The sequence below is a fragment of the Alligator mississippiensis genome, chromosome 1 (assembly GCF_030867095.1).
Source record: "Alligator mississippiensis isolate rAllMis1 chromosome 1, rAllMis1, whole genome shotgun sequence".
Lineage (NCBI taxonomy): Eukaryota > Metazoa > Chordata > Crocodylia > Alligatoridae > Alligator > Alligator mississippiensis.
In genome coordinates, this window is record NC_081824.1 from 201,702,560 (window position 1) to 201,724,275 (window position 21,716).

Consider the following 21,716-nt stretch of genomic DNA (forward strand, 5'->3'; position numbering starts at 1 on the left):
CAGGCAGGAGTGAGAGGGGAAACTCAGGGGGAAACATACAACCTGTCCCCCACACCTTCCCCTGTACCTGTGACTGCCTCCACCCACTGTCCCCCCACTCCCCAACTGCAGGAGGGAGCTGGGGTTGTTGGAAGCAGGGGCCAGGCTGGGGCTCTGCTGCTGCAGACTGCCCCAGAGGAGCAGAGCTGCAGCAGAAGTTGAGGGCAGGGGGTGGGCAGGGAATGGGAGGGTACAGGAACAGACATAGGGTGCAAGGGATGAGGAGGCAGACTTCAGGGGGGGAAGCAGGGTGGGGGAGTCAGGGAATGGGGGGGCAGGCACAGGCAGATGGGGTAAGAGGCAGGTACAGGCACAGAGGTGTAGGTGGCAGCTGGGGGAGGTAGACAAGGGGCAGGGGAGCAAGAAACAGGAAAGCAAGGGGCAGGGGTTTGCCCCCCCCAACCCCTGCCATTGCTTTCCCTGCCACAGCAGTGAGGGGGGTAGGAGGGGGCAAAATTAAGAAAACCTTCTACTAATTAGATTCTATACATGGAAAATTATAATATATGTGTCGTTTCCCATGTATAAAAACTAATTATTTCAGGTCATCTTAAATTTGAAGTTATCTTGGATTCAAGTAAATATAGTAGTATTGCAAAGTTCAGCCTGTCTGTGCCTCCTCTCCTCTGAGAGATAAGGTCTCTGGCAGAGTGGCTACAAAATGGGCCAGAGAGGGTATGGGGTAGAAATGGTGGGGAACGTGCCAGGTTAGCTGCCGAAATCCTTAGGCACCTTCTGCCTTCACAGATTAGTCCCCTGTTTGCTCCTTGTCTCCCTATGGTCCCAAGCTCTCCCTTTTAAGTAAAGCAGCAGGTATCAATTCTGTGAGTTTAAGCTTGTGGTGTTTCCTGCTGAATTTTTACTGTGGTGCATTAGCTAATTAGTATATAATACCCTTCCCTCCTCCCTCCATGGTCCAAAAAATTTAAATTTTGGTCAGTTATGGTTATTATTTATGCTATGTAGTTCTTCATCTCCTTTTATTGTTACTCTAAAAGTCTCACCTACTCCAGTACAGTATGACAGGCCTGATTGACAGCATAAAAATGAATTATGTAATTAAACTGTCAGGAGACCTATACATTTTACTTATAATTCATAGTGAAAGCTGAGCATGTAAGTGACCCATTTCTCTAAGGTCTAAAATGGCATGCTAAGGTCAACATGAAAATCAATTATGGGCATGGCTGGAAAGATTACCATTTTGACCATGAAAAGCACATGTGCATGGCTCAATGTTGGTAATGTGTGTCAGATCAGATCAGGAAAACAGTCACCATTCCCTCCACTCACAGGCACTATTATAAATGAGTGAACAGACACAAAGAGGAAAGACATGCCTTTATTTATACCACCTGAAGTATTTACTATGTTTCATCATTCATGTTCATTTGTTTCTGCACTTCTTTTTCCAGTCATAGTATTCAGTCACTGCATTCTATCACTGAATGTGATGCTAACAGAACAAGATGCTGATAGAAAGCAGGGTAGATTTGCACCTTTTAGCCTAACCAAGTGTGTGTAAATGTGTGTGTGTGTGTACCTGCATACATACATATACATATATACACGTTTACTTTATATACATCTACTTTGGTTAGTCGATAAGGTACAATTCTACCTTCTACTTGACTTCAGACAACAGCTAACTATATCTCCCTATAAGATGCTGATACCAGATTGCTCTGTAGGGATCATATAGTGATATCTACTACTGTCAGACCATCACGACTGGGCCTTGCAATCCCCTGAGAAAAAATACTTATATTTTTTTATTCCATTAACAAAAGAAGGTTTAACTTTAGGTTAAATCATGAGGTTCTTGTTTGCACCTGGATATTTAATTTGTGTGGCCGTGGGGAAATCCCTGACTTTATTTTACTCTCGAGGAAGTTCTATATATCTTTGTCAGACTTTCATGATGAAAGGTTGTGTAAATGATGGGGAAAAATGAAGGGATAATTGCAGGTTACTCTTGCTATTAAAGTATCTTCAAATAGTCAGGGTTTGATCCTGTCCCCACTGAAATCAATGGCAGTAGTATATGTCCCATATAGCATGGCCCCTGGTTCCTGTCTTTGAGGCAAACCACATCATAATGATAAACTTTCCAATCCAGCCACTAGCCTAGGTGAAATAAAGACCCAGTTCAGTGAGTGAGATAATGCAATATGCCTAAGAAAGGGATCAGAGAAAGGTAGTTCATTAAAAAACATGATTGTTCAAGTCAAATGAAAAGTCATTTAACTCCACAGCATGAAACTATTTGGCAAACGGGCCTATAACAATGCATTAACATTATGCACAAGTAAACCACATTTTCACAGTATTTCCCTGCATTTTGCCTGATTAATGAACATTTTTGAATGATGCATCTGACTGTAAGTATGTATGAGTCATGCCATCCCTCAGAGTGCAATTTGCATCGCATGGAACATTTGTTGTAGATGGGATGCGTTTAACCTTGGTATCAGTAATTACTAAATATGCTTTATGCTGTGATTTCCAAATACGGAACAGGAATGGAGAGGAACAGGAAGAAAAATTACTGAATGTTAAAGTAATGAAAGGAGAAAAGAAGCATGTATTTTTTAGGAACTATGCCCATTTGGAAATCTGCTTAAAATTAATGGGGCTTGCAACTAGATCCTGGGTTTAATTCCCACTTCGGAGAGATTGGAAAAGAGGCTGGTGACAGGAAAACAATGAAAAAGGAAGCTGAAAAAAATGGAAAAGATAACTGGAAACCGGCTGTGTCAGGGAAGCAGTGATGAGCGAGATAGCATTATAAATAAAATGGGATATAGCTTCCATTAGGTTCTCTGTTGGGCTAAGTTTACAGTCAGCACTGAAGAGAGGCTCATCCCTCTGTGATGCTGTTTGACCTGCATGTATGTATCCAAGGATAACTTCTTGGGGGCAGTTCCAACCTACATGCACAGCTCATAGCTCTCATTGTTGCCTCCTACCACTGCTTCCTCCCAGCTATTGGATGAATCCACCTGTTATATTCTTCCACCTACTTTGTAAGGTATTTGTGTCAGGGATTGCCAATTCATTAGAGATGTATTCTAGTGGAGCTGCAAATGCTGCAAAAAATATTTAACAGCAACAACAAGATGTCTCTCTCACAGTAGGATTTTTCTTTTTAAAAAGTTAATTCTCCATGGAAATAAAAAGCCCCATGCTTATTTTAATTACAGGAAAGAAAAGTCAAAGTCAACAACCTCAAATTAATTGCACAAAATAGGGCCCAAACACTGGAAACAAAGTTATCTTGCCCCCATCCCAAAGGTGACATAAGAAAAAAAGTACTTTCCTACTTACATAATGACACTTTCAGAACTCAATCCCATGAAGGAATTACTTTCAATTTTATGAATATTTATATTATCTTGAATATCACTGAAAAAGAAAGCACAATAAAAATGAAAGGTTTTGTTGGGCCTTTGATACTTTCATCCTTTGCTGGAGAAACAATGCTGCAAACCCAAATTTTTAAAGTGTATCTGCATTAGCTCTCAGGAGCTCTTTTACATGTAGCCTTCCTGAGAGACAACATTTTAAATTCTTAAGACAATTTGCTTGCAGGGTGCTAGCACTGCTGATGAATGAAATTGCAGCAGTCATTTCCATACATTGCTCTCATGCATTTGTTCTGAGCAGGATCAAACAAAAAATATGTCTTAAAGGACAGGATATTACAGTCTTAACCATTTGAATGACACTCCCATAATAGAACATCTAAGTAAGAATCATAGGAACGTAGGGCTGGACGGAACCTCACAAGGTCATCTAGTCTAGCCCCTGCTCATGGCTAAACCATCCTAGCCAAATGACCATCTAACCTGCTTTTGAACATTTCCAAGCATGGAGAATCCACAACTTCTCTAGGTAACCTGTTCCAATGCCTGACCACTCTCATAGTCATAAAGTTCCCCCTAATCTCCAGCCTAATTGGCCCTCCTGAAGCTTGAGGCCATTGCCTCTAGTCCCATCCCCTGCAGCCAAGAGAAAAGCCCATCTCTAGCCTCTCTGAAATGGCCCTTCAGGTATTTGAAGACTGTTTTGAAATTATGCCCCCTCAGTCTTCTCTTTTTCTGACTAAATAGCCCTAGTTCTTTCAGCCTTTCCTCATCAATCTTGCCTCCAAAGCCCCTCTTGTTTTTTTTTTTTTGTTTGCCTTGTAACAGACTCTTCCCAAACTGGCCACATCTTTCTTGAAGTATGGGGCCCAAAACTAGTCACAGAACTCCAGGTAAGGCCTCACCAGTACCATATAAAGTGGAAGAATCACTTCCCTTGATTTGCAAGTGACACTTCTGTTAATACAACCCAGGATGTTGTTGGCTTTTTTTGCAACAAAAGCAACAGGAGCACACTGTTGATTCATATTCAGTTTATGGTCTACTGTAACCCCAGGTTCTTCTCCGGAGTACTGCAACCAAGGCAGTCACTCCCCAGTCTGTATTTGTATGTATTTGTACATGTGGTTATTCCATTCCATGTGCAGGACTATGTACTTGTCTTTGTCGAAAGACAAAGCCCTACCCTCCAAGGTGTCTTCAATTCCATCCAACATGGCATCATCCATAGACATCTGGGAAACACCACTTGACACCTTCTCCCAACTAGACATGGAGCCATTGAGGACTACTCACTGAGTGTGATGATCCAATTAGTTACATATCCAACTTGCAGTACTTTCATATTGTCTAAATTTCCTTAGCTTGTTAATGAGAATGTGAGAGACAATGCTAAACCTTTGCTAAAGTCAAGGTATATCATATCCACCATTCTCCTCACATTCACAGAGCTTGCCACTTCATCATAGAGGAAATCAGGTTGGTTAGGCATGATTTGTGGTTGGTGAATCCATGCTGGCTGTTCTTGATCAACTTGTTCTCCCCTAGGTACTTCACAATGGTTTCCTTGAGGACCTGCTCCATGATCTTTCCAGCTGTAGAGGTCAGGCTAACTGGTTTGTAGTTCTTTGGATGCACCTTCTTAAAGCTGAGTGCTATATTGATTCTTTCCAGGCATCTGGGACCTCACCCAAACTCCATGAGTTCTCACAATGTGGTAGCCAATGGCTCTTAAATTATCTCAGCTGGTCCCTTTGGATGCACCCCATCTGGCCCTGGTGACTAAAAGCATCTAAGTAATCTGCAGCAGAGAGTTGCAAGACTGGTTTACCAACTAATGCAGAACTTTAGGGCTCTTATTTGGTCATGATTCAGCAAGGTAATTAAGTACATGTAATTCCCACCCCCCCCAACATCAATGGGATTCCTCAGATGCTTATAGTCTGGTATGTGCTTGACTACTTTTCTGAACTGGGTCCTCTGAGAGTCTACTTAATTAACTAATAATGATTTCAGCTGGTTTCATAACAGTATCTTTTTGATTGATACATAACAAAGAGTTGTTAATAAATATTTCTGTTGCTTGCTCAAAATATGTACTACTCCATGAAGTTAAACAGTATTACTCATAATTTAGATGGACAGGATGGTTGCTTTCATGCTGTTTCTGGTGGAAAGTAGTGAATAAAATGAACTGTGTGAAAAGCTTGGAATTAAATGCAAGTCCCAAATTGTCTCATATTGTGAAAGCTAAATATGACTACAATACTGCATTAACTGACTGACAAAGAAGTGCCTCAAATATAGTCCTCATGGAAATCAACAGAAGTTTTGCATATGGACATATAGAAACATTATTATAGAGTGAAATATATCTCTGTGCAAAAGGTCAGCACAAGGCCTTTATATATATTAATACACCAATAAGTTCCCACTTAGAGAGTGAAATCCTGGCCCAGTTAATATCATTCAAAGTTTAGCTACTGATTTTAATGGAGACAGGTTTTGAACCAAGTTCTATTTTGGGACTTAATTATTGCATAGACCTTGTACTGGCCTTCTGTAAAGGGAGGAATTTCACCTCAGGAGAATAATGTTGCTTCACTAAGCTAGAGCAATCCAGTATACCTATGTCTGAGGATGATAACAAAGTTATGTAGGAAAAAGGTCTCATGGCTCCACATGTACTGAATCTGCTGTTCAAATTTGCAAAGCACTACAGCACATTTCCAGAAACTCCATACTAGACAAAACATACTACCTGTTTTGTATTTTAATTTGTGTATATGGGCATGTTACTGTGTATATATTTGAGTAAAAGTGCCAGAGACAGGTGTTAGATTAGTGGTCTTGAAGATTAAAATCGTTTCATCAAAATTTAAATCTAAACAAAAGCAGTGGAAGCTTCCCCAACCCTCTGTACTTCAAACTTAGCCTGATAGGATCATAGGAAAGTAGGGCTAGAAGGGACCTCACAATGTCATCTAGTCCAGCCCCCTACTCAAGGCAGGACCATCCCAGCCTCTGTCTAACCTTTTCTTGAAAACTTCCAAGAATGGAGATTCCACAATTTCTTTAGATAGCCTATCCAATGATTCTTAACCACTCTTATAATTAGAAAATTCCAATCTCCAACCTAAATTTCCCCTGCTGCAGCTTAAGGCCCAGTGCATTGCCCTTCAGGTATTTGAAGACTGTTATCAAAAGCCCCTCAGTCTTGTCTTCTCCTGATTAAATAACCCTCGTTCTTTCAGCCTTTCCTCATCAGTCTTGCCTCCAAGGCCCCTAATCATTTTTGTTGCTCTGCACTGGACTCTTTACAAACTGTTCACAGACTTCTTGGCGAATGGAGCCCAAAAATGGACACACAACTCCAGATGAGGCCCACCAGTGCTGAATATAGTGGAAGAATCACTTCCCTTGATTTGCAGGTGACACTCCTGTTAATGCAGTTCACTATGCTGTTGTCTTTTTTTTTCAGCAAGAGCACACTATTGGCTTATATTCAGCTTATTGTCTATTGTAACTGTAGTACTGATGCCTAGCCAGACATTTTGTATTTGTGCATGCAATTATTCTGTCACAAATGAGGAGCATCATATTTGTTCTTGTTGAATCTCACATGACTGATTGTAGACCATTTCGGGTCATTCTGGATCCTTGCCGTACCGTCTGGAATATCTGCAACTCCACCCAACTTATTGTCATCTAGACATTTGCCAAGCATGTACTCAATCCCATCATCCAAATCATTACTGAAGGTGTTAAAAAATACTGGATCCAGGACAGTTCCCTGGGGAACCCCATTTGATACTTCCTCCAAACTAGACATTGAGCCATTGAGGACTATTCGATGAGTATGATTATCCAACCAGTTATGTATCTAGTCAAGATATATCATATCATATCATATATCATATCCACTTCTCTTCTCACATGCACAGAGCCTGTCACCTTAACATAGAAGGAAATCAGATTGGTCAGACATGACTTGCTCTTCTTGAATCCATGCTGGCTGTTCCTGATCACCTTGTTCTCCCTTAGGTGTTTCGAAATGGATTTCTTGAGGACCTGCTCCATGATCTTTTCAGGTATTGAGGTTAGGCTGATCAGTCTGTAGGTCCCTGGATCCTTCTTTTTTCCTTTCTTAAAGATGGACACTTTTTTTGATCTTTCCAAGTTATCTGGGACTCCACCTGACCACCGGGAGTTCTCAAAGAAGATAGCCAATGGCTCCATAGTTACCTCAGTCAGTTCCTTCAGTACCTTAGGATGCATCCTATCTGGCCATGCTGACTTGAAAGTATCTAGCTTCTAAGAAATTCCTAGTCTGTTATTCTACTACTCTAGGCTATTTGTGAAGACCAAAGCAAAGAAGTTGTTAACTATTTCAGCCTTCTCTGCATCATCCATAACTAGACTGTCTTTTGCATTCCTTAATGGACCTATGGTTTCCCTAGTCTTCCTTTTACTTCAACATATTTGTAGAATCGCTTTTTAACGTCTTTTATGTCCCAAGCCAGCTACTTCTCAAATTGTGCCTCAGACTTCTTAATTTTCTCCCTGCTTGCCTGTGCAATACTTGTACACTTTCCCCTAGTACCATGACCCAGTTTCGCCTTTTTGTAAGATTTGTTTTTTGAGTTTCATTTCATTGGTGAGACTGCTGTCTAGCCAGGCTGGTCTTCTTTTTCACTTTCCACCCTTCTATTGCTTCAAGATAGGTTACTCCTGTGCTTTTAAGTGGGCTTTGTTAAAGTACAGTCAGGTCTCCTGGGGCACATCTAGATGTAATTAATGCAAAGCAATAAACATTTGTACCTGTGCCTAGGAGTGCAGCATGTTGAGCTAGGTTGGAGCAGCCCTGGCTGGCAGAGGATCCTGGGGGTCAGCCTGCCAGCCTGGGGCTACTCCCCCTAGCTCAAGTGTGCTGCAAAGGGGATGGCTAGGACACAAGGCAGCCAGCAGATAGCCCTCTCACTGAAGCATCTCTGTGCCACAGCCAGCCAGGGCATTATCTACACATGCACTGTTGCAAAGTTTTTTACTCTACAGCAGGCTAGTACTTGTTTTTATAAGTACTAACCTGCTGTGGAGTAAATTAATTTACTGCAGCCTAATAGAGACATGTGTGTAGACACTGAGACATTTACTGCACAGCTATTTAATCTACTGTGTAGTAAACATTTAGTTTAGACATGCCCCTGGACTCCTTTTTCCCTGAGATTTTCCTGCCACCAGTTCCTTGGGTTTGTTAAAATCTGCTTTTCTGAAACCCAGTGTCCTTATTCTGCTGCTCTTGATCATCTCTAAGAATGAACCAAGAATTGCTTGGATTCTTTTTTTTGTGAGTACTGGTTGAAAATGTTTAATCAAACTTGCTTTTAAATAAAAAAACTGATTTTTGACTACAAATTCTTTCCATTGAAAATTTTAACTAAATATTTTTTTCCTATTGTAACTGAAATTTTCTATAGGAATAATGCATACTACCCTCTACTCCAGCTCTGTATTTTGCTGCCAAAAGAAAAGTGTATTGTGTGTATAGGGAAGAGAGAGGGGAGTAGAGAGGGGAGTGTTTGGTGAGGTGGCCATCAGTCCACACAAAACTTGACTGACAGCTGACATTAGGAAGTCACTGCACACAAACCAAACAACTGTCACCAGATGGCAACAAATTTCTGTGTCCACCAGCCTGATTTGAATTTAAATTGGTGACCTAGAAGGAAAAGACTATTATCAGACCCCTTAAGCCATCTAGTCATGCAGTTAAAAACAAAATTAAAGGAAAAAATTATCTGTAAAGTACCTCATATATAATTTTGTATAGAGACAATGCAGAGAACACCGAAATAATTTAAGACAAATTGTTATCAATGTCCACCAGATTACAATCTATGATACACTGGCAACGCTAATTATAAAGCACTAGAGAAAACATCTTCAAGATCTTGTTAGAGCAGCAGAATATTCACATAGAGTTAAATGAAGCTTAAAAAGCGGCCAATAAAAACTTACAGTAAAACTTTCTGGAAAGATTGTACTTTATGGACAGCAGGCAAAAACTTAATACCAGTGTTCAATATTAACCTAAGGGGAGAGAAAACAAATGGAGGTTATTAAATGTGGTTCAGGAGCGAAACAAAAACTGAGAAAGAAAAAGAAATACTGGAAAAATCTGGCAACTACTTAGGGTAAAGTGAGCCTTCTGTTATAAGGGTAGGCATACTATGGAAACCACACTTAAGTTACACAGCAAGTCTGGGAGTTTCACAAGTGCTCAGTGCTAACCTAATTTTGCTCCTACTGGTATCAACTGTGATATTCCTATTGACTTCAATGAGAGATGAGTAAGGCCAATGCTGAGTGCTTTCTGCAATCATATCCTAAGTGCATACATTGGATATTGTGGCGTTGGCTCTCAGCACCGTGATGAATTTCAGTCTCAGTTTGTAAAGTCTCACAAATGCATTCTGCTGAAATATCAGTTCATCAAAGTGCTTTGGCTCAGCAACTGAAGAACCTAGGGCAGGGATAGATTTAGACTTTGGAAAATAAAATGAAAGGAAGAAAGTCATATACAGAGATATGGAGCTCAGGCTCCAGGGGAGAAAGGATCCCACTTGCAAATTTATACTTTCCACTGATTTAATAACAATATGAACTACCAGACACAAAATTGTTAAACTACCTGTCCTTTGGGTGGAAGGAAAGTTCGGTGATAGTATTTGTTTCTCTAATTACTGTGACATAGAACAATATATTTAAAAAAATTATAATATGTTATGTACCTCAATATTTGTTTCTATTTTAGTAAATGATGAATCCTCATTTCCATTGAAAAACAAAAGTACAGCCCACCTTCCCTCCAAAATAAACCCAGGATGTTTTTTCCCGGTGCCTTAAATATTAATGATCTACATGTATGTTATCAGTGTAACAAAGAGATGGGATTGAACTTTACATTTGGAGCTGGAGCTAAATCCAAACTTCTACCATGCTTGCATCTGGGCTTGTAGTGGAGACCTAATTGGAATATTGCAGAACATGATATGAGAAGTTATTCCTAGGGCTCTGCGAAATGGCAGCATTCTGTTTTGACTTGCGTTTTAACTCTTCGACAGAACAGCGTTCTGTTTCGAATTTTGTTTAGATTTGAAACCACTGTTCTGTTCCATTTCTTCGCAACAGTTTCGCCATTTCGCCGTTTCGCCCATAAGTTATAATGGGGAAGGTCCAAACAGCGTATAACTTTGTCATTTCTGGCCTGATTTGGATGAAACTTGCAGGGACTTCATTGCTTCTGAAGGCATGAAGTCTGCCAAGTTTCAAGAATATATGTGCAAAGGGTTCAGGGAAACTGCACCCCAAAATCTTGAAAGCAACACTCATGTCCTGTGTATGTGTTAAGCCACAGCAGGGTCAAAACTGCAGGCATGCTAGCCCCTGCTAAGGCCACAAAGTCTGCCAAGTTTCAAGGAGATAGGTGCAGGGGTTTGTGGGAAGCTGTACCTCAAGCTGCGGACAAGCAAAACTTGTGACATGGGTCATGGGTCATGTGCTGAGGCCATGAAGCCTGCCAGCTGTCAAGGAGATAGGGGCAGGGGGAGTCTGGGTTCTGGGACCCTGCACTTCTGGCTGCTGACACGCAAAACTTGTGACATGTGTGCTAGTGGGACTGTGTCTGTCTTGGGGCGGAGGGGGTGAAAACTGCAGGCCTGCTAGGCCCTGCTGTGGCCACAAAGCCTCCCACCTGTTAAGGAGATGGGTGCAGGGGGGTTCTGAGGCCCTGCACCCCTAGCTGCTGACAGGCAAAACTCATGACATGGGTGCTTGTGCCATGGCAAGTAAAACTCTTCTTCCTCATCCCCTGCTCACCATACTCAGCAAAATACGCCCCCACTCATGCTTTACCCAGCGCTCTAAAATAGCTAGTTACACCTCTGATTCTAAATAAAGAATCATAAGATACAAATAACGTATTAAGTTTTTAATAGTTCTGTTTATTATTTCATGAACAAATAGTATTCTAATAAGACTGTCAAAGATTCTGAAAAGTGCAGAGTGGTCCTAATTTTAGATTCTATACAGTGTTATAGAATCTAAAACTATAAGCTACTGTTAACAGTAGCTTCACTTCTTGCATTATATACCTACATTTATAAGCTTGAAAATATTACTATTTACACTGTAGTACCTACAAAGTGATGGGTTTGTACTCTGTACATACTATCATTGAATAATAGTTGTAGGAATTACTGCAGTTTTACTAGGTTTCTGCTACAGATACGTTTTTACTCTGCTTTTTGGTTTTGCTTGCTACCAGGCTTCCACCCTGGTGATTCTCAAGGTTTGAATAATACTCCTCAAGGCAGTAATTATCAAGGTTTGACTAATATCCCTCATGTAAGGCATCTGCCCCATTCAGTGATTGTTATATGAGATATCAGTTTTACCGTGGGGAATTTGTCCAGGTTTTATGGACAAATGTAAGCAAGCACTCTTTCCCCCCACCCTCCTTTCCCCCCTCTTCCCCCTCCCTCTCCTTACTTTAATTTCTCTTTCCCTGCAGGCACTGAACACAATTGAAGGCACTGAAGGCAAGCCCAGCTTCAGCTTCAAAAGTCGAAATGTTTAAAAAATTTTGAAACATTTTGACTTGCCTCATTCTGTTTTGAGACTGTTTTGACAATATCTGTTTTGTTTCGATTTTGCTATTTCGATCTTGAAATGAATTGAAACTGGCGGCAAAATTTCACACAACCCTAGTAATTACCCAGGGTAGTCTGAAGTCAGGCAGAAGACAGGGTAGATTTGTATCTTACTATATATCATAAGCTTTAGTGAGCTCACTTCATCAGATGCTGTGAAAGGCCATGAACAGAGCAGTGTAAAAAATGGGGAAACTGATTTGAATACAAAAGGCAGGAAGGAAACGTGGGGTGGGAGTAGGGAACAGTGTTGGGAGAGGTAAGCGAACAAGTGATCAACCCATTAGAACGATGGGGCAACAAAAGCTCATCCAGGTAATGGGATAAGAATCCATAGTTGCTGCTTAAACTATTAACACAATCCAGTCTGTGGATGATTTCTTGTTCTGCAATTTCCCCGCAGGTCAGCAATGGAGTGTCCAGGGAGGTTAAAGTGTTCTGGCACAGGTCTTTGCATCTTTCTGCAGCTGATGTCAGATTGGTGTTCATTCATTCTTATGCATAGGGATCACCCTGTCTGTCTAGTATAGACAGCAGAGATTCAGGTGATTGAGTATATGACATTGATAGAGTTGCAGGTGAATGAACTTCATATGTTATACTCCATACTATTCAGTTCAATGATGATGTGGTCCGTCGGTAGTGGGGGCAGCGGCAGGGACGTTCCCTCAAGGAGGATCACTCCCATGGGTCAAGTAAAGGGTTGTAGATGAGTCTGTTGATGGCTAAGAAGGCTGATCCTAAAGCTGCAGACTCTCTGGCAGACATCAGAGGTGGTGGTTAAAGGGAGGGTTGAACTGTGGATTTCTCAGTCTTGTCTCCTTTCCTTCCATTTCTGTCATTTTTCTGCCTCCAGGGTGAGACAGTTTTCCTCAAAGTAGGATGTATCTTCTCTCACAAGGCATCACCATGTAGCTCTGTTCCAGGCTGTTTTTTCTTAATTTGTGATGTCAATGCCACACTTCTTAATGTTCTCCTTGAGGGTGCCCTTGAAGTGTTTTGTCCAGCCCCTGCATGTTCTTTGTCCTTGGATGAGTTGGGAGTATAGTAGTCGTTTTGGTAAATGTACATCAGACATGCACACACAATGCACTGTTCACAACACCTGATGTTGAATAATCAATGCTTCTATGCTGGTGGCATTAACAGTGGTAAGGACACTGGCATTTGTGTAATGATCCTCTCACTTTATGCCAAGGATCTTCTGGAAGTAGCGCTGGTGAAAGTGTTCCAGGTTTTCAGGTGGTCCCTGTAGGTCACCCAAGCTTCATATCCATAGAGAAGAGTTGGGATTACCACAGCCATATATAATAGGAGCTTTGTTTGAGCACACAATGCTACAGTCTTCTAAAGACACAGCTGGCACATTGGCTCCTATACCGGATCTCTTCATCAATGTTAGTCGCCTTTGAGAGATAGCTGCTGAGGTATGCAAAAGATTCAACAATCTCCAGCTCTTGTCCATCAATAAGGACCTTTGTGATTTGTATTAACGAGAAGGCACAGCTAGCATCTGGGTCCAGTGCAAAGCCTGGTGTTTCAGTGAGACCGGGAGTTAGGTAGCCAGTTGCTTGAGAGAAGCCGTTTGATGTTTGGGGATTGTTTGTAAGCTGGGACAGGTTTGTCCCCTATGGTTACCCTAAAATGGTTGTCTTTCTCCAGAAGGGGTTGGATGTCATTAATGATTGTCTTAGGTGTTCAAGCTGGGGTCTGTAGCTGACAACAAGAGGGATTTTGTTGTCACTGCTCTGGGGCTGACATTGTAGCAGGCTGAAGAGAGGTCTGCGTCTGGTTTTGTTGATCTGAGTACTGTAGCTACAGTTTTGGGGCTGTATTGTAATTGTAGGAATCCCTGGTCCAGATCCTTAAGGTGTGCATCCTGGACCTCTAGATAAACTGTTTCTGTCTCTGTGCCCACTTTTAGGTTGCCAAAAAACAATGCTTATGTTACAACCTCAGTCCTGTGCAACACAAAGCCATTCTCGACTTTAGAAACAACCTGGATATTCTTATACAAAAAGTTGATAAGGAGGGTGAAACTGTTGTCATGGTCCAAATGGCATACATACAGAAAGCCAAGACACAACTGCCCAACACAGAGTTTTACAAACTCCTGACAGAAGACCCCCCATGGCACAAGACCAGGAAGAACTGGAGAAACTCTTAAAGGATCCAGCTCTAGAAACACAGGAGAGGAATACTGCTTCCAGCTCCTGGGAACCCAGGCCAGGCAATTTATTTGTTACCCAAGATCCACAAACCTGGCAACTCAGGATCCCCCACTGTCTCTTATCTCTCCCACCATCACGGAAGACATTCCTACCTCTGTTAACTCTATTCTATTCCCATATGCCACTGAAGATGCTAGCCACAGATTTCTTAAAGAAACTGGTCTCTATTAACAAACTCCCAGCAAACACCATGTTAGCTTCTCTGGATGTCACAATATCCCTCACGAGGATGGATTAGAAGATGTAAAGAACATTATCTTTGACATGGACACAGTTTCTGTTTTCATTGCACTCTCCCATTTTGTCCTCACACACAACTACTTCAGATTTGGCAACTCCCTATACCTGCAAATAAATTGCACTGCCACAGGCACATGTATGCCGCCCCCCCCCCCGCCCTGCTGCCCAATATGCCAACATATTTATGACAGATGCTGAAGTCTGTTTCCTCCAGAGCTGCACTCTATTCCGCTTGATATACTTAAGGCACAACAATGACCTCTTCATTTTTTGGATACATGGGAAGAAATCTCCAGAAAAATGTCACCAGGATTTAACAACTTCCACCCCTTCATCAGGCTAACTCTGGAATACTTCACCCAGCAACTTCTTTTCCTAGGCACTACAGTAAAGGTTTGCATTGACCACATCACTACCACACTGTATCAGAAACCAGCTTCCACATCTACCTTCATGCCACCAGCTTTCCTCCTAAGCAGACTACCTGATGTCAGGGTATCTAATCTCAGTCAACATAACTTTAATAACTAACTTATGGGAAATTGTCGAACAAGAAATCATCCACAGGCTGGATTGTATTAACTAAGGGTTATACAGCAACTATGAATTCTTACTTCATTACCTGGATTAGTTTTTGTGACCACTTTGTGCCTATGGGTTTATTGCTTGCTTCTTTGCCTCACCCAGTATTGGCCTCCTTCCCCTTCCTCCCTGCCCTTTTGCCTTTTGTATTCAAATCACTCTCTCCATTTTATACACTGCTCTGTTAATGTCTTTTCACAGCATCTGATGAAGTAGTCTTGAGCTCATGAAAACTTATGAGATATACATACATACATACATATATTATATATATACATACATTTATATATATATATATATATATATATATATACAGTATAAATGTATGTATATATATATATATACACACACTGTATAAATGTGTATATATATATATATATATATATACACTGTATAAATGTATATATATATATATATATATATATATATATGTATGTATGTATGTATGTATGTATGGATCTGATTTAGTCCATGTTGCATAGATTCTGGCTTGGGCTAGCTAGTTGGGTTCAGCACAGGCTAATCACTTGTTTGTGTGTTTAGTATCTGAGGTGAAAATGAAGGTAACTTTTACTGGAGCATATTAGTTTTTTTTCTCTTAATAAAAGCAGTATTTTATTTGGTACCATAACTAATTTTTTTGTATACTCATATTCTTGAATAATTAAGTGATGATAATAAGCCATGACTGAGACTGGATAAAATAATGAACATTCATTTAATGCTTATTACAAACCTGAAGTATTAACATGTTTTTGAATAGCTAACAATATCCTAAAGGTATTCATGAGAATACTGGAACCAAACAGGACAAAACCCTACATTTGTTTATTAACACACAAGCATATACCACTTCCAGTCATAGCATCACAGAAAAGTAGGACTGGAAGGCACATCAGGAGCTCATCTAGTCTAACCCCCAGCTCAAAGCAGTATCATATCTGATTAAACAATCCCAGCTCATGTTGATCTAACCTGCTCTTAAAAAGCTTCAATGATGGAGATTTCACAGCCTGGGTAGCCTGCTCCAACACTTAGCCACCCTCAAAGTAGGAAAATTCTTTTTAATATCCAACCTAAATTTCCCTTGCTTCATTTTAAGACCATTGCTCCTTGCCCTGTCCCCTACAGACACAAAGAATAGTTTACTTTCATTCGTTTTATCACCATCCTTTAGGTATTTGAAGGCTGTTAAAAATCCCCTCTCAATCTCTTCTACAGACCAAATAATCCCAGGTTTTACAGTCTTTCTTCATAAATTAGTTTTCCCAGACCTCAAATTATTTTTGTTGCTGTCTGCTTGACAGTTTCTAATTTATCCATATCTTTCTTGATGTATAGAGCCCAAACTCCAGGTGAGGCCCCACCAATGCCAAACAGAGCAGAAGAATCACTTCCCTTGACTTGCAAGTGATGTTCCTATTAATACAGCCAGTATGGTATTTGGCCTTTTTTGCAACCAGAGCACATTATTGGCTCATATTCATTTTATAGTCTACACATGCACATAGTTTAATTCTTAGATGTGACAGCTGGATGCTTGTTGAAACTTATAAGGTTGAATGGGGCATTATCGGTTTCATGGACACAACCATTTGAATTTCATGGAAAATAAAAATTACAGCGCATATTCAAGAATGACATTTGGGGAACGTTTATGAAATGTTATAACTCATTTTAAAACAACATCACACTAGATAAAAACAATTCTAAATTGTTACGTGTTACTAAGATGATCTACAAAATGCAGTTTGGAAAACTCTTAACACATATAGCGAAACTGATAGGAATGATTAATGCAATAGGTTAAATTCACAAGATTATTATTTTTAAAAATATCTCTTATTATGGTACTACTTCCTGAAGAGAGCCAAAAAAAGGTGAAAAGATTGAAAGAGTGTGTGTGTTATCTTCTTTACAATATTTTAAAGTGAAATTCTAAATTACCTAAGATTTTAGTAGTAAAGCAAGTCATAAGACTAAAAATGTATGCATCCACTTAAAAGTTAATGTGAGAGTCACTTGTTAAAAGAAAAATCATGCCAAGCATTTGTTCTAATAGTGTAAGTGTTAAGGCAGATATTCTGTCACCAGTTAGTGTATAGTTATTGTAGGTCTCAAGAGAAGACATGAAAAGCTTTATTTCCTAATTGCTCCCTATAGCAAAGTTTGATTCCTGTGTTCAGGAAATGCAAAGGACCTTTGTACCTAGAATTATCTATTATATTAGATCACCCAAGAGTATGCACAGTGGTTAGCAGAGTGTGTAAGAAGGGGACCTCTTAATGTAAGGGTGTTTCTCTTGCAACCTGATTCTAATCTCAGATCATTTTTGCAGTGGTGTAATTTGATCATCTTCAATGCCACTGAATTATAATACTGTGATAAACCCTGGAAGCATCTTAGTGGTGACTGAGTCTTAGGCCTTCCCCCCATTATCCTGTGGCATATCCCTAGGGCTCTGAACAGATTTTGCCTGTGGGGAACTCCTCTCCTCCTAGCAAGTCTTCTTCTCACCAGCACACTGACCAGACCTTACAATTTAGTGGTGGAGAATCCCACAAACTCTTGGCATTTCCTGAGTTTGCAGATAGGTCTGCCATCCCCATATGAACAGAATACTTGCTGCTGTCAGCTGCTGCAAAATGACTCTTATCACAAGACAAAGTATAAGGTAAAACTTCAAAATAGGTTTAATACATAAGGCAGGAAAGCCTTGGACATGTGTGTTAGTTTTGGAGACAGGCATACAGAAATAATATAGGACACATAATAAGTCTTACTGCTACTTTCCAACTTGGAGCAACTTCCAGGTGCTCTCTGTTTCAAACAGCTAGTTGCCTACTAACCTCTCAGTCTCCTTGGCTGGATCCCCTGCATCAGCCTAAGATTCAGGTGTTTAGGTGTTTCCTCCCCTGCAAGGGACTCCCACCCAATCCCCAGGCTTGCCTATCTATTTCACATCTTCTTCATTCACCTTCCAGGAACATGCTCTGTTTCACAGATGATCTCTTCCTCTCCCCAACTTCTTGATACATATGCTACTGGAATTCCCATTGTTATGGATTCAGTGATAATGCCCTTAATCTCTAGGTTTAAAAAAGTAGCTAATAATAAACAAGTTGATTGTTTGTTATGCTTCCCTGGATTGCTAAAGTATGTATCTTATATTGAATACTGTGTTTCATACAAATACATAAGTTATAAAACTTAACATAACTTATTATTATCTGTTGACAGAGACCACATAAGACAGTAGTCAGTCCAACTTGGAGGAGATATCTGTGCAGGCTGAACCACTGCCTTTCAAAATGATGAGCTGCAGAATTGGGGATGTCATGATAGATATACTTTGTTTTTACGAGAGTATATCTTTAAAAAACATAACATAGATTGCACTGAGAGATTGCATTATGATGTTAAGGGCCAGAAAGATTTTTCTTTTAGCAAGTCATATGACACAAGATCTAAAAACATTTTGTTAGAGCATAGCTCTGTCTAGACCTCCTCTCCTTACTCAACCAGCAAATCTCTAGAGGCCTATAAATGGGTAATCTTGTTAGAATGTAGATAATCCAATTGACTGAGTATTTTTCCTGCAGGACAGTTTTGTCAATATATTTACCATGTAATGTATATGTTCTTTGTATCTTACCTTTAAATAAGTGTCTCTTTCAATCTATGTTATACCTGAATGCCATTGACTATACATATAAACAACTCTGTAGCAACCTACTTCTCCTCAGATGCTGATGGCTGAATTCTACAGTCGTAATTGTCTTTTTTTAAAAAGTCTTTACAGAATGAGGAGTTTTTTTCTAAAAGAAAACCCACTGAATGCTTCTGGTTGCTTAATTGCAGATACAGCCAAATTCTACTCTGATTTACACAACGTCTGCAGGACCCACCCCCCTAAACTAACAACAAGGTTTAACACATTAACTCAATGCAACAAGTGACTTCTAGAAAGGACATTGCTTTCTCATCCCTTAACCATAATTATGATATTATATGATTTTATTGTTATACATACGTGTATAAAGATCAGATCAGAAGTTTTTTCTAAAATACAGAAGCAGTCTGAAATTGAGTAAATCATAAGGAAGCTAAGATTGGATTAACCTTTAAAATAAAAAGCAAACACTGTCAACTAAATCGTCAGACAGAGTGATGATTTTACACACTTGTTTATACCAGAGTAAATTGCTGTATTGCCAACAAAAGAAACATAGAAAACTATCCCTTTTAGGCTTCTTTTAATCTGACCACCAAAGTGCAGAAGTAGTTGTCTCTGTTCAGTGTTTCTGAACTGGGAGGATTATAGGAACTCATTAGCAAGGTGAAGCATCCAACAAGGTAACTTTGCATGAACAAAATGCTTGGCTATCTTCAACTTCATACTCCACAGGGGATAAAATTTTTTCCCTCGACTAAGGAAATGACCAACCAGACCCAATTTATTAGGCAAAAATATTCTTCTTCATATGGCGTCAGATATCAACTTTGAAATCTATGAGCCACTGTCTAGTATTATCGCTCAATGTGCAGATTCCATCTACCCTGTCTGGGCATTTGTAAAGATTAAAGCTTTCGATTAAGTGCTGTACTGTTTGTTGGACACTGCATTCACATGGGCTGTACAAGATGTTCATCTTGTGAAGTGTTGTTTTGAAGGGTCCATACCCAGATCTCAATCTGTTCAACTTGACTCATATTTCTCTGTTACGGTTGTGACCAATGGCAGAACTGTTTGGTGTTGCTATAAAAACACCGTAGGAATAGCTATGACCTTTCCCAGCAGTTGTCCCACTCCATTTCATAGATTTCATAGACATTAGGGCTGGAAGGGACCTCGGAAGATCATCGAGTCCATTGCTGCTTATAGGTTTGATCCAGTAGCCCCAGTTTTTTCTAGGAACTTGTGGGCTTTATGTACAAATGGTTTACGACTTTTAAGCCTCTTAAGCCTTCATCTATTCAAGTCCTCAGTTAACAGTTGATGGAGCATGTGATTTTCATCATCTCTTGCCTCTATTGTCAGTAATGTTGTTAGGGTCTGTCTTATATCACTTTCTCTAATGCCCGAGAGTACAGGAAGTAAATCTGCCTGTTATGAGTTTCAGTGCACTGTTTCAGTGTCAAGCTTTTAGTGACAACTTCTGGACCATACAGGAGCACAATATTCTGCTGGGGCATATACCTTTCAAGTGCAATGGTTCTGAGCACTTTGAAGTTGGCACCCCATATTGTGCTAGCTAAATATCTTAAAGCAGCTACCATGAGGCAGCAGAGACTTTACTGCTGACCTTCTGAATGCAGTGTCTGTACGTGAAGGAATGGTCTAATGTGACCCCTAGATAATTTGAGGTATACTCATGGGGAAGGATGTGGTTGCCTAACTCTGATATTCATCTTGCTTGTGGCTTGACAATTATCCAGGTGTAAGAGTGAAGATACTAATTTCTTGATGCTCAACTCTAAGCGCCACTTGTGGAACTAGTCAGAGATGAGTTCCATGTCAGTACTCAGTGTCTTTTCCAGTTCTGTCATGTCTATTCCTTGGGCTGTTAGGGCAACATCATCAGCATACATGTATCACTCAGATGTTCTATGCAGAAAGTCTGAGGAATATTCATTGAAAAGTACTGGTGTTAGTACTGACCCTTGGGGGGCTCCATTCTTCAGAGTTCATACTCTGCTTTTTTCTCCTTTGCTAGTAGTGAGTTTTAATGATTTGCTGGAGATCATATTCATGATGAAAGCACATAGCTTGTGGTCAGGTATCAAAGAGTGCACTTTACATTTTAGGCCTTGATACCATACAGTCTTGATGGCAGCTGTGAGGTTGATAAAGACCATGTCTGTTTTCTGCCTCATTTCAAATCCATTTTCTATGTCAGATATAAGTAATGTAACTTGGTCAGTGGTATACCAGTTTTTCCAAAAGCCAGTTTGTTACTTTGGGAGTTGGGGGTCAATGATGTTCTCTATTCTATTCAGGATTATGAGGTCCATGAATTTGTATGTAACACAGAGTAGTGAGATGGGTCAGTAGCTCTTTGGATCCTCTGATGGCTTACTGGGTTTCAGGATAGCAATGATACTAGCTTCTCTCCATATTTTTGGTAGTCTATTACTTTCTAGACATTTATACATTAATTTCTGAAGCCATCTTTTCATTGTTGTTTCGAGCTTGGTAACACATTCTGGGAATATTTTATCTGGTCCAGCAGCCTTATTAGTCTTGATCACTTTAATACCTGTGTTGAACTTGTTGTAAGAAATGGGGGCGGTTAAATGAAGGTTGGCAATTTAAGTTTGTCACCAGTCAGATGTCTAATCATTTGTGCGTGTTACTTGCTTGGGTTATTGTACTTGCTGTTGTTGCACAGTAATTTCACAATGGAATTTTCTGACACAGGGCAATGTCATATTTGGTGCCTTTGCCTGGAAGGCAGTTAATGATGCACCATGTGTGTTTGCTTGAATGGATCATATCCAATCTTTCTATAGTAATAAGCCATTTCTCCTTTTTGCCTCCTTTTGCC

At 40.1% G+C, this 21,716-nt stretch overlaps 1 protein-coding gene across 2 annotated transcripts in view; it reads right to left on the reverse strand.

Annotated features, from left to right (window-relative positions):
- Nucleotides 1–21,716, reverse strand: part of FSHR (follicle stimulating hormone receptor) — a 202,018-nt gene that overhangs the window by 56,455 nt on the left and 123,847 nt on the right. For both annotated transcript variants that reach the window (XM_059719076.1, XM_006258373.4), the window contains exons 5-6: nt 9,423–9,494; nt 3,367–3,444 (exon numbers count right to left, since the gene is read on the reverse strand). In XM_059719076.1, coding sequence (XP_059575059.1) covers nt 3,367–3,444; nt 9,423–9,494 — 150 coding nt within the window. The remainder of the gene's footprint in view (nt 1–3,366; nt 3,445–9,422; nt 9,495–21,716) is intronic.